The sequence below is a fragment of the Elephas maximus genome, chromosome 27 (assembly GCF_024166365.1).
Source record: "Elephas maximus indicus isolate mEleMax1 chromosome 27, mEleMax1 primary haplotype, whole genome shotgun sequence".
Classification (NCBI taxonomy): domain Eukaryota; kingdom Metazoa; phylum Chordata; class Mammalia; order Proboscidea; family Elephantidae; genus Elephas; species Elephas maximus.
Window position 1 is genome coordinate 33,248,554 of NC_064845.1, and position 16,295 is coordinate 33,264,848.

General features: G+C 40.7%; 1 protein-coding gene across 1 annotated transcript in view; it reads right to left on the minus strand.

Annotated features, from left to right (window-relative positions):
• Positions 1–16,295, minus strand: part of ACP3 (acid phosphatase 3) — a 72,037-nt gene that overhangs the window by 38,828 nt on the left and 16,914 nt on the right. Inside the window, exons 3-7 of the mRNA XM_049870894.1 lie at positions 14,054–14,140; positions 13,460–13,612; positions 7,273–7,371; positions 3,119–3,211; positions 1,277–1,409 (exon numbers count right to left, since the gene is read on the minus strand). Coding sequence (XP_049726851.1) covers positions 1,277–1,409; positions 3,119–3,211; positions 7,273–7,371; positions 13,460–13,612; positions 14,054–14,140 — 565 coding nt within the window. The remainder of the gene's footprint in view (positions 1–1,276; positions 1,410–3,118; positions 3,212–7,272; positions 7,372–13,459; positions 13,613–14,053; positions 14,141–16,295) is intronic.

Sequence of the window (16,295 nt, forward strand, 5' to 3'; positions counted from 1 at the left end):
CCCTTAAAGATTACAGCCTTGGAAACCCTATGTAGCAGTTCTACTCTGTCCTACAGGGTTGCTATGAGTTGGAATCAACTCGATGGCCAGGGGTGGGTTCTAAGTGTTGGCAGAATCTTTCTGGACAGTGTTACCCGTGAAAGCAGCTGGTAGAACAGAAGTTTTGGTAAAGGTCAAAGTCCTGATGGTCCCACGTGACTCTGTGTCACCCTGTCAATACATGTTTTCTGTGCAGGGCTGTGTTCAGCCGCATTGTCATTAGACAAGCACGTAGTTAATAAATCTCTCTCGCCTACTCAGATCTGCACAGTAGGCTGGGCTTGTGTTTTGGCAGGAAACCACTTAGCAAACAATTTCCTGGCTTATCAATCACACTGGAATTCCTCCAGAAAGTAAGCCAGGTGCCTTCCACAAGCACCAGCCTTTAGAACCCAAGACCAGGAAAGAATCTACTTATCCACTCATCAGACAGGGAAACTGGGACCCAGAGAGGGGAAGTGACTTCCTCCAGATGCAATCTTCTAGTAACCAAAGGAAGAAAAAAGAAGGAACACAAGCAAGCTGCTGTTATAAACCTCGTTTCTCATTCACACACACCCCTTGAATCTATCATTAGATTATTGACTCCTGCCTGGCTTTCCCTGCCGGTTTCTTCACTATCTCTTACATCTAGAGAAGGGCTTCTCACACTTGAATGTACTTACAAGGCACCTTAGGATTTTATTAAAATGCAGACTTTGATTCAGCTGGTCTCAGGTGGCACCTGAGAGTCTGCATTTCTAACAAGCTGCTAGGCGATGCTGCTGGTGCCCAGGAATTGCAGTTTGAGTAGAGAGGACAGGGGCTAGATTGAGAGGCTTGACTCTTGAGCCCGTCATGACTAGGTTGGAGGCTATAAGTCCGAAGTTTATATCCACCATCTGATGGGGCTTGGGTTTGGGTCACAGTGCTGACACCTGGTGGAGCAGGAATTACAGCCAACAAGACACCCCTGCTACCATCTGTCTCCTTTGTTGGTTTAGTTCATGAGATTGACTTCCTTCTGGACTCTTGACCTCACACACAGTCTGTATCCTGCTGAGTAATTTTTTTTTTACATACATTAATTCATTTTAATCCTACCACAGCCTTAAAAAGTAGGTGTCATTATTATTCCCATTTTGCAGAATGGAAACTGGTGCAAGAGAGATCAAGTGATTGGCGGTAGGACTAGGGCTCAGACCTAGATCTCCCAACCACAAACCTAATACGCTCTTCTCATTTATTTCACACTTACCCCCCTGGAGTCTAGATTTCTCTTTCTGCTTGTAAATTCCATAGAGGGACAGGATGGATAATTCCGATAATTCTCTCAGCTTAGTCATGGTATCCTCAGTAGCCCAGGAGGGCAAAGTGAAGTTGTGAGTTCTCTTTAACAACAAAAAAGAAAACATGCATGTATTTTTTATTTCTGGCTGTCCCCTTTGTTGACTTTTTATCCCCTTCACCCCACAGGAGCTACTGGGTCTAGCCTTCCTTGTCTTACTATTTCTTTCTAGGATAACTTTATATTGTGATAAGTCATGATGCTGATTCTCAGAAGAAAAACTAACTTGTCCCTTCCTACCAAGTCAATAGCTTTGACTTAACTCTTGATGAACGAGTGACTGATATTTTGCAGAGTATGAATGTGCTCAGAACAGTAACAATGTACCTCGTTCCTTCATGAAAGATTTAGAAATCTTTCATCAACCTGTGTGGAAAGTAAAATCTGGCAAAGAATTAGCTTACCAGGGTTCGACAATGCTTCCTTAAAAATGGGATGAGCTGCCTGAGAGGCCAGCCGGGGAAGGCCTCCCGTCCCCATCAGGTTCTGGCTCAGACTCTTTGGGGAACTCTGCACCTTGCGTGCAGTAGGCACTTGGTGAATGAATATTTGCCAAATGGATGAAAAAGCTGTACAGCAGGGCAGGTGGAGATACTGTGCCAATATTTATTACCAGCTATGGACACTTGATGGTGAAGTGGTTAAGAGCTTGGCTGCTAACCAAAAGGTTGGCAGTTTGAATCCACCAGCCACTCCTTGGAAACCCAATGGGGCAGTTCTACTCTGTCCTTTAGGGTCACTATGAGTTGGAATTGACTCGATGGCGCACAACCATGACAACAACACAGAGAGTTGATTAGGATTCCCCCAGTTTCAAAAGTAAGATTGAGAGACAGTTCATGAAAGAGGAGACCAAAGTGAAGTGATTGACAGAGGAAATGAGTGGGGTGGGAGCCAAAATACAGGATCTTGTGTCCATTGAAGACTTTTTTATAAGGCAAACAAACCACTGAAACAAATGCTGACGATGAAGTGAAACTCTAAGTAGCATGTGCTTGGGCTAATTAACTTTTTCATGGAGAGGGGACAAACTGTGTCACCTGTTATTGAGAAAGAGCTATGAAATTACTCACTGGCCCAGACATTCATGACCTCGACATCAGAGGAGGATGAGTAGCTAGGATTTGGGCAGTCAAACATTTGCAGTCAGGATTTAGTCCCAGAATTTAGTGAACTGGTTGGAAACAAGAATAGGGAGTACTCCTTTTGGCCAGAAGGTGGAGCATGGTGAATGAAAAACACCACATAATCTTGAAAAACAAAATAGTAATGAATCTAGCTACAAAGATTATTTCGTTGGCATAGCCCAGCAAGGAAGCAATCCTTTACTAATAAGCCAACTTCACAGCCCAGCAAGGAAGCGATCCTTTACTAATAAGCCAACTTCACTAGCCTGGCTTATAGTTGGCTTGCTAACTGATATTTCCAAAAATTAAGTAATTTTCCCCCCCTTTCTGTATACAAAAACGTTGCTTTTTTTCTTTATAACCCAAAACCCATGACAGGAGTCCAATATTCCTGACTGAAAAAGAAAGTGCCAAAGCATGGAAGAAAAAAAGTTTCTAAAGGGTGAAAACATAAATAATAGCAAAGAGAAGTTAGGATTTTCAAGTTAACATAAAGAAGTCTTGAGTTATGTTTCAATGTCAAAGGAAGAATAATACATCTGCAAAAAAAAAAATGAAAATGCATTTATCTGTTTCAAATAGGTATAAATCATAAATATTGCAAATTGATATTTTTTTTCTTTACCTCACAGAATAAAGGGTCATAGACTGTACTCCAAATTCCCAGAAGGTCCTGATCCTGGTATCCTGAAAGTTTTGGCAAGGTTTCTATAAAATCCTGAAACACACACAGAGGGGAAGATTTTTTCTACATCAGGGATTCTCAACTTCAGCACTTTTGACATTTTGAGTTGGATAATTCTTTGTTGCGGGGGGCTATCCTGTACATTATAGGATGTTTAGCAGTATCCCTGGTCTCTACCCACTAGATGCCAGGATCAAGCTGCCAGTTGCGGCAACCGAAAATGTCTCCAGATATTACAAAATGTTCCCTGGGTGGCAAAATTGCCCCCTTTAAGAACCACTGTTCTTCATAGAAAAGTGCACCAGGGATATAGACTGTGATAATGCCAGCCAAATTTTACACACACTAATTGATCATTTCTCATTATTACTTTAAAAATAGTGACCAATGCTGGCTCACTACCAAGTGTTCCTGATTTGTCCTTGAACCAATGGAAGCACACTGCTGCCAATTCCTTTTGGAAGTAGGTAGAGTGTAGCTCACGTGTAAATGAGCGGGTGCCATGAGAGAGGAAGGTGTGTCTCAGCCCCGGAAAACACAATAGAAACAGCATCTGGGTATCTGGCTAGAAATGTGAAATCTGATTGGGATGCAAACACCCTGCTAGGTTCTGTATTATTCTTGAATTTTCGCAAGGATGAGACCCAATGTGCAGCTGTCTGACTCAACTATTCATGGCAGCAAATTTTAGGAAGACTTTTGGAAGATATTTTTTTTTTTTTTTTAGTTTTTTTTGGAAGATATTACTCATCTGAAGCAAGTGGACTATCTTCTAGGAAAAAAATAATTTTCCAGTATTAATCCCAAGAGAGATAAATAGATCAATTTCTATAGAATAAATTTTATGAATAATTGTTAAAGAGCTCCTCCCCACCCCCACCCCCCAAAACAAAACCAAACCCCAGGGCCAGATGATTTCATGGAGGAATTCTGCCAAGCTTTTAAAGAGTAAATTATTCAAATGTTATTTTAAATGTACTGGAGCATAGAAATGGGGGGGGGACTTCCATTAAAAAGAATGAATTAAGCATAATATTGCTACTGATGAAGATTGGCTAGGAAAGAAAGCCATAGGCCAGTGTTGCTTGTGAATATCAGTGCAAAAGAACTAAATAAATTATTACTTAAATAATCCAATAGTACGTGAAAAGAAAGGAGTTTATTGTAAAACACGCAAAGGCAGTTCAATATTAATAAATCTAAGTATAATTAATCTTAATAATTGATTCAAGGAGAAAAATAACTTGATTATATCCAAAAAATGTTAAAAAGATCTTTCAAAGAATTAAACTACTATCATTGATTAAAAAAAAAAAAAACTCAAGAAAATAGGAGAGATGAATACTTTCTTAACTTGATAAAAATATACCTATCTTGGCTCTAGAACCAGAATGTTTAAAAGGGAAAGACTAGTAACGTTCCTTCTAAAATCAGGAATACGACCAGGATACTCACTACCAACACTATTATATAACATTGTACTGTAAGTGCTGGCTAAAGCAAGCAGGCAGAAGAAAGAAATTAGAGGGATAAATACTGCAAAAATAGAGGTAAAACCATTATCGTTTGCACATATTGTAAACCTGGAACAGATTTTACATGAAACGTAAAGACCTATGTGAAGAAAACCCTGAAATAATCTTGAAGATAAGAACAAACAGGGAAATGGACAATGTTATTGGAAAGGAAGACTCAACATTGAAAAGCCGCAAGGTCCTCCTAAGTAATTTATAAATGTAATATGATCTCAATAAAAATGCTAAAAAGATTAAAAAAAATAATTTTGGAACTAGGTGAGCTGTTTCTAATGTCACAAAGAAAATAAAAATATGAGCTGCCATTGAGTCGATTCCGACTCATAGCAACCCTACAGGACAGAGCAGAGCTGCTCCATAGGGTTTCCAAGGAGCAGCTGGTGGATTCGAACTGCCAGCCTTTTGGTTAGCAGCCATACGCTTAACCACTGTGCCACTAGGGCAATGAAAATTCTGAGAAAGTAGAGCAACGAGGGAGGACCAATCCTTCCAATATTAAAGCATATTATACAGTCCTAATAATAAAAACAGCATGGTTTTGGCTAATGAAATAACAATTTTATAGAATAAAAAGTCCGGAAATAGATCTCATATATATGGGAATTTTAACATATAATAGGTCAAATTAGGGGAAACTGATGAACTACTCAATAAACAGTGATAGGACAATTAGTAATCTGTGAGAAGAAAGTAAGCAGGATGCCTTATACCTAATACCAGGATAAACTGCAAATGCATTCAAGACATAAATGTAGAAATGAAGCTATAGTAGAGTTAGAAGAAAGGATTGTAATTTTCTTTCGAGGCAGAGGAGTGGAGAAGGCTTTTCTAAATATAACTCAAAATACAGAAGCTGTGTAAGGCTATCCTGACACTTCAACTACATGGCAAAAAACACCATAATCAAAGTCAACAGGCAAACAATAAAAAAAATTGCCATTCATATCAGGCAAAGATGTTAAAATACATATAGGAAAAAATAGAGAGACAGAAAGCTCCTAATAATTTATGGAAAAAAGAAAGCCAATAATCCAATAGAAAAATGATCAAGGGATCTGAACAGAAAAGAATTACAAATGTCATTTAACCAGACGAAGACACTCAATTGTACTCATCATAAGATAAGTGTACAATAGCACAGTATTTTATAATAGTGATGATGGTGGGCTTCCTTGTCTTGTTCCTGATTTTAAAAGGGGCACTTTAGTGATACTGGCTTACTTATCAGATTAGCAAATTTCTCCCAAATGGTCTACACACTGTGGAAAAACCTATGGAGAAACAGCACTGATGTGCAGAGCTGATGGAAGTAGGAATTGGAATAACCTCTTTGGAGGGTAATTTGATATTTCAAGTTGACCTGGAATTTCCACTTTTGTGATATTATCCCACAGATATTCTTGAGAAATTATTCAGCTGCACAAGGTTATTCATCATAACCTTTTTGTAAAAATAAAAGATTGGGAAGACCCAAATATCCATCAATAAGGGCTGGTCAAATAAATTAAAGTACATCTGTAAATTCTAACACTATCCAGTTGTAAAATAAAGCAAAAAGGATGAGAAAATTCTTTATGTGCAGATATTTTGTTAAATGAACAAAAAGGTGCCCAACCTTGTAAACAGCATGCCACTTTTGTGTACCAAAGGAAACTATCAGAATGGCACACAACTACTCCTCACTTATCAAGTATTGTTATCTGATGTTTTGCATTTACAATGGTAAAAAATCTACTACCCATTTTGCACATTAATGATGTACGGCTGGTAGTAACGAACAAAAAGGTACAGGTGAAGAGTAATGCTGGCTGTGACAGTTAAGGTTATATGTCAACTTGGCTGGGACATGATTCTCAGTGGTTAGGCAGTTATGCAGTTATGTAATTCAGCACTTATGTAATGATATAGTCATCCTCCATTTTGTGATCTGATGTGGTCATCTTCCATTTTCCCATAATGCTGATTTTCACATCATGACCTGGTCTTTGGAACCTAACCATGTCAATAAGTGAGGAGTGGGTGTATTCATATTTGCTTGTATACGTATGAAGAAACTGGAAGATTACATAAGAAAATAATTCCAGTGGTTACCTGTTGGGTCACTAAAAGACTTTCCACTATATTTCTTTCTATATTTTCTGATTTTTGAACTGTGTATTACTGATTCAAAATATTACTTTTGATAGTGCAAAGATCTTTTGTACACCTTGAAAAGGAGGATTTTATAAGTTGGAAACATAGAGATAAAAAGACTATCATTTACGTGCAGACAATTGTCCCAGCCCTGAGCCTTAGTAAGGCCGGTGAGTTTAGACATGTATCTATGTTGATCCAGCTGGTCATTTAACCTGGTGTCTCTCAGGGACATGGATGCAGAATTCTAAAAGGTCTGTGGCCACGCATGTCATGATGTCTGACCGTCGTGAAAGAGTCTAACCCATTCCTCTAACCCACCGCAGACAGACGTATTCATCCTATGCTTTAAGAAGCTGGAGCTTCGTTCTTTGGCTTGGCTTTCACACTCCCCCGTGCACCAGCGAAATAACACTATCTTTTAACCTTATAAGGATGAAGCCTCTTCTGGAATTCCTCTGATTTCAAAGTCTCCTTCTTAAGTTCTTGAAAACGAGGGCAGTGCTGGAAAGGCAGGAGCAGCAACTAAGGACAAAACAAAAATAAAAATACCTCCATCAGTCAGAAGAACTTGGCTAAAGGAACTGCAGCCATGTTTTAAGCTTTGTTAAGTCCAAAGTCCAAACCGATATGAATAGAAGATCCAAATGTGATTTGAGATAAAGGGAAATTCTAAAATCGGAGAAAAGACATGAAGGGTTTGCAAGTCTTAAAATTGAGTCCTTGGTGGTGCAAACGGTTAATGTGCTCAGCTGCTAACCAAAAGGTTGGTGGTTTGAGTCCACCCAGAGGCACTTTGGAAGAAAGGCCTGGAGATCTACTTCTGAAGAAATCAGTCATTGTAAACCGTCTGAAGCAGCTCTGCTCTGACACACGCACGGTCACCATGAGTTGGGAGTTGGTTCAATGGCAACTTTTTTTTTTCCCCTAAGTCTTAAAAAGTAGGATTTGTATGTTTTTTGGTGGACTTCGCTAAATAGAACTGTGCTGTTGGTAAATGTTCACATTTCTTGGCTTTCTATGTGAAATGATAAGTTAATCTTGCTCCCTTCCCCACCCCCTTTCATTCCTGGCACTGGCTGCCCATGCACACACACAGGTGTAACGAGAGCAGTAAATTAGAGGTCCCGAAAGAATATTAAGTCAGCTAACCCATCCCCTTGCAGACTTCTTTTAATAAGGGTGCTTACTAAATACAGGTAAGAATGTATTTAAAAACGTATTGTGAGAACTAAGTGACTATCCTAAAATGAGTTTAAATTTGACCATCTTTCCTAGTTTTAACTGTAACCTACAGGCTATCGATGCCAACTTTGTTTTGCTGCTTTTACTTTCCATCGTGGCCAGTCCTGTGTTTCCAGCCCTTTAGTGAATATGACTACCTGACTTGGAGTTTACCCTAAAGGCATTCAAGGCAGAGTGACCTACTAGACTTTGTTTTAGGCTGTCCTGGGCAGAGTGGGAAGAGGGGTGTGAGGGGTGGAACCTGGGAGGCCACTTGGAAGGTGGTACCACCGACAGTGCAGGGGTGGGGAGGGGCTTAAGTGACTGTCAAAGGTAAAATCAACAGTACCTAGGGGCGAGAAGGGTTGCACAACTCGAAGAATGTAATCAATGTCACTGAATTGTACCTGTAGAAACTGTTGAGTTGGTATATGTTTTGCTGTGTATATTCTTAACAAAAACAAAATACAATAAATTATTTAAAAATTGTAATTGTGATATGAAGGAACATTAGAAGATTCTATGAGAATGTTTATCATAGTATTCACTGAACGTATATGTATGCAGCATAAAAGATAATGCATAGCAGGGAAAAAAAAAAGAACAAAGGATTGAGTGGAGAAATTAGCACTGGATTCTCATTAAGCAGAAAAAAAAGGGTTCCTACATTCAAATGTGATGGTCTTCCATGGGGCCTGCAGGGTATTGATTTAGTCATTTGTCTGTTTTTGTTTTTAACATCACAGGAGCCATACAATAGCAGAACTTTCAATACTATGTGATTTTCAATCCCAAATTTTGAACGTACATTAAAAATTATGAATGCATCCAGGTAGATGTTTTGCAAAAAGAACACAACAACAGTGCTCAGTGACTAATTGGAACTGGGGAAGGAGAGGGTAGGAAGAGCCTAGAATTGTAAGTATTTTGGCCTAGATGACTGAATACACAGTGGTATCACCAACCAAGAGAGGGACGTAGGCTGCTCAGGCGGGTAAGGAGGCAGGCCCAGCACTCAGCCTTGAGCCTACACAGGAAGCCTGGCTCACCACCTCCTAGTTGGTTGTCCTTGGGCTAGATATTTTATTCACTCTGTGCCTCAGTTGCCTCACCTGCAAAATCAAAATAATAATAATACTACCTATCTTAGGGGAGGAGCCCTGGTGGCGGAGTGGTAAAGATCTTGGGGATGCGAGCCAAAAAAAGTCAGCCATTTGAAAACCCTATGGGGCAGTTCTACTCTGCCCTATAGGGTAGCTATGGGTTGGAATCAACTTGATAGGAAGGGGTTTGGTTTTGGTTTATCTTAGAGGATGTTTGTGTTGATAGCATAGGATGTGAGGGTAGAGGTTTTAGTATGGGCCTGGCACATAGTAAATGCCCGATAAACATGAGCTATTGTTACTACAGTCCCTGGGTAGTGTAATGTGCTCTGCTCATAACAGAAAGCTTGCATGGCTTTCAAGTTCTTCCATAAAAAAAAGACAAAACCAAACCCATCGCGGTGGGGTTGATTCCAACTCATAGCTACCCTATAGGACAGAGTAGAACTGCCCCATAGGGTTTCCAAGGAGCATCTGGTGGATTCGAACTGCTGACCGCTTGGTTAACAGCCGTTGCACTTAACCACTACGCCACCAGTTCTTCCATAGAAAATCATATTGTTAATGGAAAAAGCACAGGACTGTTCACTAAAAGGCCTTGGTTTTAATGAATTACACAGCCTTCCTGGATTTTCGTTTTCTCACCCCCAAAATAAGACAGCCAGACTGCATATAAATAGCATCAACACCTAAAGATCTGTCCAAAAGTTTATAATGTCTTTCCCATTTTTTAACCGGCTTGATTTTTCACAAATTCTTGTGATGAAGTTAGGTGGGTACCACTGTTCTGATTCTACAGAAGAGGAAACTGAGGTGCAGAGAGGTTGCTCAAGGTCAGGCATCTGAAGTGGTAGTTGGCTATCAGACCTAGGTTTTCTAACTTCAAATCTAGCCCTCTTTCTAACATTACACTGCCTTTTAGTTCCAAGTTTTCCTTCAGGTGTGAAAACTTGGATGTGCTAATTTGCCCCAACATAATTATCCAATTTAGTCTCATTATTTCTCAATATGAACTCTGGACACAGTAGGACTACGCACCCTGCATATTCATTGCATGGTTGTGTTTTTGTATTGCCTTCTTCTCCTTTCCTATTTGCCTCCTTCTCCTCCTCCAAGGTCTGGTTCAAGTTCCCTCTTTCTTCATGAAGACTTCAATGACTTCCCTGCCATAGCTCCAGGTACGTTTCATTCTCTGAATTCCTCCAGAACTTCCAGTTTGTGCTTGAAATCCTTGTCTACCATCTTGTTTTGTGTTCTTCAGGTTTCACACAAGCTAATCTCCTTTCATCAAATGGAATATAAATTAGGGAAGAAACCTGGCCTCATAGTTCTTTTACTTTCTCCACAGCGGTTAACACAACTCTGGCAGTACCCTTGGGCTGATTGATTTTGTTAGATTTCTTGATTGAGGTTTTTTGTTTTTTCCTTCCCCACCTTAGAGAGTAGGTGGCTGGGAGCCAGAAGTAGAAAATCTTGTTTGTGAATCTCTCTCTTATCCCTCTCCTTCTTTTTCTTTCCCTCTTCTAATAGCACCTATATTCTTTACTATGTAACTTAATTACTACCTTTCAGGACTAAGAGTTAAACTTACATCGGCTAAATTTGATGTTACTGTTCTCTAACTGTCCTCCAGTCTTTATCTCTGCAGAAAAGGCTGTGGCAAAACTGATGGTTTTCCTTATTTTTTCCTTTGGGAAAAAAATATTCACAACCTCCTAAGAACACTAATAATTATAATACTTCACTCCTGATTCTGTGAAAGCAAGAGGCACAAATAAATTCTCCTGTGTGGGAAACACCAGAAGAGTTGATTGGAATATATTTACCTATAATGAAATTGACAAGATAAGATTGTTTCTGAAAAGTATTTGGGGCATACGTCTAAGTCCCCAGATGCAGCCATTAAGTCAAATTTCTAGGAGTACTGGGAGGGCAAAGAGGGCAGTAACCTACCCTAGAGGTCACTGAGCGAGAAAGTCCAAGTCCAGTAGCCACGCTCTCACCCAGAGAGAGATGAGAGGGTCACATTTATGATGTAACTACAAACGAATTAAGAAAGATTCCTTGTCCCGAACTATTTCCTTCATATAGAATTAAGTTCCACACTTGGGAGATTAATTAAACTATTTATTACTATTTTAAAAATACAATTTTCTCTCAAAAGGCTAAAGAGTTCTTACTCACTCCCACTCAGAGTAAATAAATTTGAGAATTTCTCTCAAACAGCCTCATTTAGTCACATTGGTTTATGGTAAACCAAAAACCAAACCCCTTGCCATCGAATCGATTCTGACTCATAGTAATTCAATAGGACAGAGTAGAACTGCCCCATAGGGTTTCCAAGGAGCAGCTGATGGATTGAAACTGCCGACCTTTTGATTGGCAGCCGAGTTCTTAACCACTGTGCCACCAGGGGCTCTCAAACTTGGCTGCCCACTGGTATCATCTGGGGGAGATTACTTTTAAAGTACCGTTGCCTGGGTCCTACCCCCAGAGATTCTGATTTGTCATGGGTTGTACTCTGGGCATTGAGAGTTTAAAAAATCTCAGATGGTTCTAATATGCAAAGTTTAAGACCAAAACCCAAACTAAACCCACTGCTGTTAAGTTGATTCCGACTCATAGCGATCCTACAGGACAGAGTAGAACTACCCCATAGAGTTTTCAAGGCTATAATCTTTTCAGAAGCAAACTGCCATATCTTTCTCCTATGGAGCAGCTGGTGGGTTCAAACCATTGACCTTTCAGTTAGGACCCAAGCACTTAACCACTGTGTCACCACAGCTCCTCAAAGTTTGAGAAGGATTAGTTTATTGGAAAGAAAATTGCTCTGAAGTCAGATAGGGCTGGTTGTAATCCCAGTAGTGATGTTGACCAGCTGTGTGACTTTGGGCCAGTTTTGTTATTTAACCTCTCTGGACCCTTATCGAAGCCATGGTGGTACAGTGGTTAAGAGTTTGGCTGCTAACCAGAAGGTCGGCTGTTCAAGTCTACCAGCCACTCCTTGGAAACCCATAATTGACTCGATGGTAACAGGCTTTTGTTTGGGCACTCTGCTGCTAACCAAAAAGTTGATGGTTTGAACCCACCATCTCTCCATGAGAGAAAGATGTGGTAGTCTGCTGCCATAAAGATTACAGCCCTGGAAACTCTATGGGGCAGTTCTACTCTGTCCTAAAGCTTCACTATGGGTCAGAATCGACTTGATGGCAGAGAGTTTGATTTTTGGTTGAGCTGCCTGTAAAAAGAGAACAATAATATTGTCCATCCAAGGTTGTTATGAAAGGTAAATATGACACGTATAAAAAGTGTTGGGCAGTGATTTAGGAGATAATATTGGAGTCATTATTCCCTGTCCTTGAGCATAGAGAATGTGACCCAGCTGGAGCGGGACTCAAAGGACTCACAAGGCAACATTAACTGGGCCCTGAGGTATAAAAACAGTAGCTAGGATAATCTTGGAAAATATCTTTTAGGGAACCTTTCATGTAAGCCAGTCAACCGGAACACAAAAGATTTTGCAGATTTTGCACTCTTATCTTTTTCTATTAGCATTTAGCGAATAGAAAATTTGTTGAGTCAGTGAAGACCCTCCTGACTGTGGTTACTGAAACCTGTACCAGTGATTGTTAAGAAAGACAATTTAAAATGTAGGATCACAGTTTCTAACCAATTTGTGAAAAGGTGAAGCTTTCAATGATTCTGCCCATTTATAATGTTTATACTGATGGTTCTGTAACATTCCTTGGACTGGGGCAGACATGGCTGCAGCAGCATGCTTGTCTGTTTTCCCAATTTTGCTTATTCTGTAATATTTCCTTGAACATGGGCAGACATGGCTCTGGCAGCATGCTTGTCCGTTTCCCACTTTTGCCATTTTGAACACATTCTGAATAAAACTTTCTTTTTGCTTTACTAAACTTTGTGATGTTTTTTACCCTACAACGGCAGCAATTATGTACCCAAATCTTCCTTTCTTCTTTACCTAGGAATGGGGATTTTCACTGGGGGGAGATGTGGTAGGTGGGAAGACAGATTTGAGTATATTATGCCGGGAGAAAAAGATCGTGTGGGGCACGCATAGCCTGCGAAGCGGAAGGCAGAACACTGGGAGACTCGTGTGTGTGTGTGTCTGTGTGTGTGTCTGTCTGCGTTTGTGTCTGTCTGTGTGTCTGTGTGTCTGTCTGTGTCTGTGTGTCTGTCTGTCTGTGTGTCTGTCTGTCTGTCTGTCTGTGTCTGTGTGTATGTGTAAAAATGGAGACTCTTGGTTTTCCCAGTATACTGACCCGATCTTCAGAAGTAGCCACCGTGTGCACTGGGATGGGCTGCCAGAGTAGGTTAGGATTCCAGACGCTGATGCCCTCTGGGGGAAACAGGGCTGCAAGGTTTGACATGGCACTCATCAAAGTTCGGTCAATGTCTGTGCTTCGAATATAAACCTAGAACGGAAAAATCAAAGCAAAAGCTTACTGAGAGGGACTGGGGTTTTTTTTTTTTAATGGAGCTGATGGGGTATTTGAGAAACAGCAGGGCAACCACACCAAAATATTGATAGTCATTGTGGTAGCATCTTTGATCACAATATCTGTTACAAAAGATGCAATTTGTTACAAAAGAGGGCAATAGTTGAATTGACAAGCAGCTAATTAAGTGTCGGCTACTTGCCAAACTGAGGTATTTAGCACAGATTTTCATAAAATTTTGTACTTATATTCATAAATTTTTAGAAACAATAATTGTATAAAAAGGAGACTATTTATAAACAAGACTTCTGCTTTGTATAAGTTGTTTGGAAAACAGGCAAGGGACTTTTCACATAGGCAGCATTATGTTAAATTCTTTCAAGGGTCGAGGTTCCAGTTCTTAGCTCTCCAACTTGCCTGTTCACGTTTATAAGACCCATTCAAGAATTTTTCATATCTTTTCCTCATATATTCTCCAAGTTCGTAATGTTGCTTCATTCCCACCTATGGGGGCGGGGGGAAACAAAAGTTAGTGAAAGTAGGCTCTATGAATTAAATTGTCATAGACATTTGTCTCATCTCTCCTCACTGTACATGAAGAATGAACAACCTGTGCTCTAATAGCCCCACAATAACAACATCTGCTGACATGAAAACAAGAAAAGAGCTCTGAAGTTTAGTTAGGTCTCCCTGAAAAAAGTCACTCACCTTCATTAGCACTTAACAGCACCTTGCACATACCGAAAAAAACCAAACCCCGTGCCATCGAGTCGATTCCGACTCATAGCAACCCTAGAGGACAGAGCAGAACTGCCCCATAGAGTTTCCAATGAGCGCCTGCTGGATTCGAACTGCCGACCTTTTGGTTAGCAGCCGTAGCACTTAACGACTACACCACCAGGGTTTCCACCTTGCATACAGTAGGTGCTTAATAAGTAGGTGGCGACTGATCTAAGTAAATGGTGTGGTAGTGAGATCTGTGTTAGTAAAGCATTCTTTTGTACAAGAATTCAACCATCTGATAAGAGTTGACTAAATGAATCTTAAAATCCTCTGGGTACAGTCATTTTATTATCCTCAGAGTTTAAGCTTGGCTCATAAAAAATTAGAGTCTGATACTCGAAGTGTGGTCTGTGGACAAGCAGTAGTGGCATTACCTGAGAGCCTGTTAGAAATCAAATCCTTGGGGCCCAACCTTGGCCTACTGAACCAGAATCTTTGGGGGGTGGAGCTGAGGAATCTTTTTCTAACAAGCTCTCTGAGTGGTTCTGATGCGCAGTAATCACTAAGAAGCGATGCATTAGCTCAGTGGTCCTCAAACCCTTACTATGCATCAGCAGCAAAATTATCTGGGGGTGCTTGTTGAAATGAAATTACTCAGCTCTCCCCTAGAGATTCCAGCTCATTAGATCCTGGGCGGGGCCCTGGAATCTGCATTTTAACAAGTGCCCCAAGAAATTCAGATGCAGGTCATAGAGCACCACGCTTCGGGAAACATTACATTCAAGTTTGTCTTTAATCCAGAGCCTCGCCAGAGCTCCAGGAGTCAGAGGACATGGTCACTGTGGCTGTCACTGTGGCTGCCACTCAGTGGCACTCACTCATTTGGCTTGTCACGCCTGGCCACCACTGTCACCACTGCCCATCTAGGATGGAGATGTGGGCAGTAAAGGAATAAGGTGCGTTTTGAGGTTTGTGGGCTTTCCGCATGAACTGAGTAGCTGAAGAAGCAGGTACTTTGGGTCTAATTGCTGTTCTAACTTACAGCTCAGTTTTGAGGAAATAGTTCTTTTTTGCATAAAAACCAAAAAATCTCATTGTCATTGAGTCAATTCTGACTCATAGCGACCCTACAGGACAGAGTAGAACAGTCCCATAGGATTTCCTAGGCTGTAAATCTTTACAGGAGCAAACTGCTACAGCTTTCTCCTGTGGAGCAGCCGGTAGGTTTGAACTGCTGACTTTTTGGTTAGCAGCCGAGTGCTTAAGCACTGCACCCCAGGGCTCCTTCTTCCGTATCAAGCAGCGGTTTTCAAACTTTAATGTGCACAGAATCACCTGGAGGGTTCACATAAACACAGATTGCTGGGCTCCAACCCTAAAGTTTCTGATTCAGTAGGTCTGGGTTGGGGCCCAAGAATGTACATTTCTGACAAGTTCCCAGGTGATGATGCGGCTGGTCCGGGGACCACTCTTGGAGAATCACTGACCTAGAGAGACATCATCTTGTCGATATGTGGGTTGGAAGTACCTGGCCCAGGGCAGTAATTTTAGCTCTAGACCCTTGTTACATTAAGAGTGGTCCATGTATCAGCAGCATCAGCATTACCAGGGAGTTTGTTAGAAATGCAGAATCTCAGGTCCGGCGTGAAATGTGCTGATTCAGAACTTGTATTTTAGTAAGATCCCCAAGTGATTCATTTGGATGTGGGAGTTTGAGGGACACTGCTTTAGAGAAACTTGGTGGCTAGTCAAGGACTCCCAGGAGGAGAATCCAAACCCAACAGTCCAGAAGAATCTTTTTGTCTTATTGGAAAAGCATAGCAAGGGAACAGGAGTCTCTAAGAGACATAGATATTAAGAAGCAAATCTGAATTTTTGTAACCCTTCTCTCATTCAAAATGCCGGAAGCTAGATAGGCTATAGTGGAAAGAGCTGT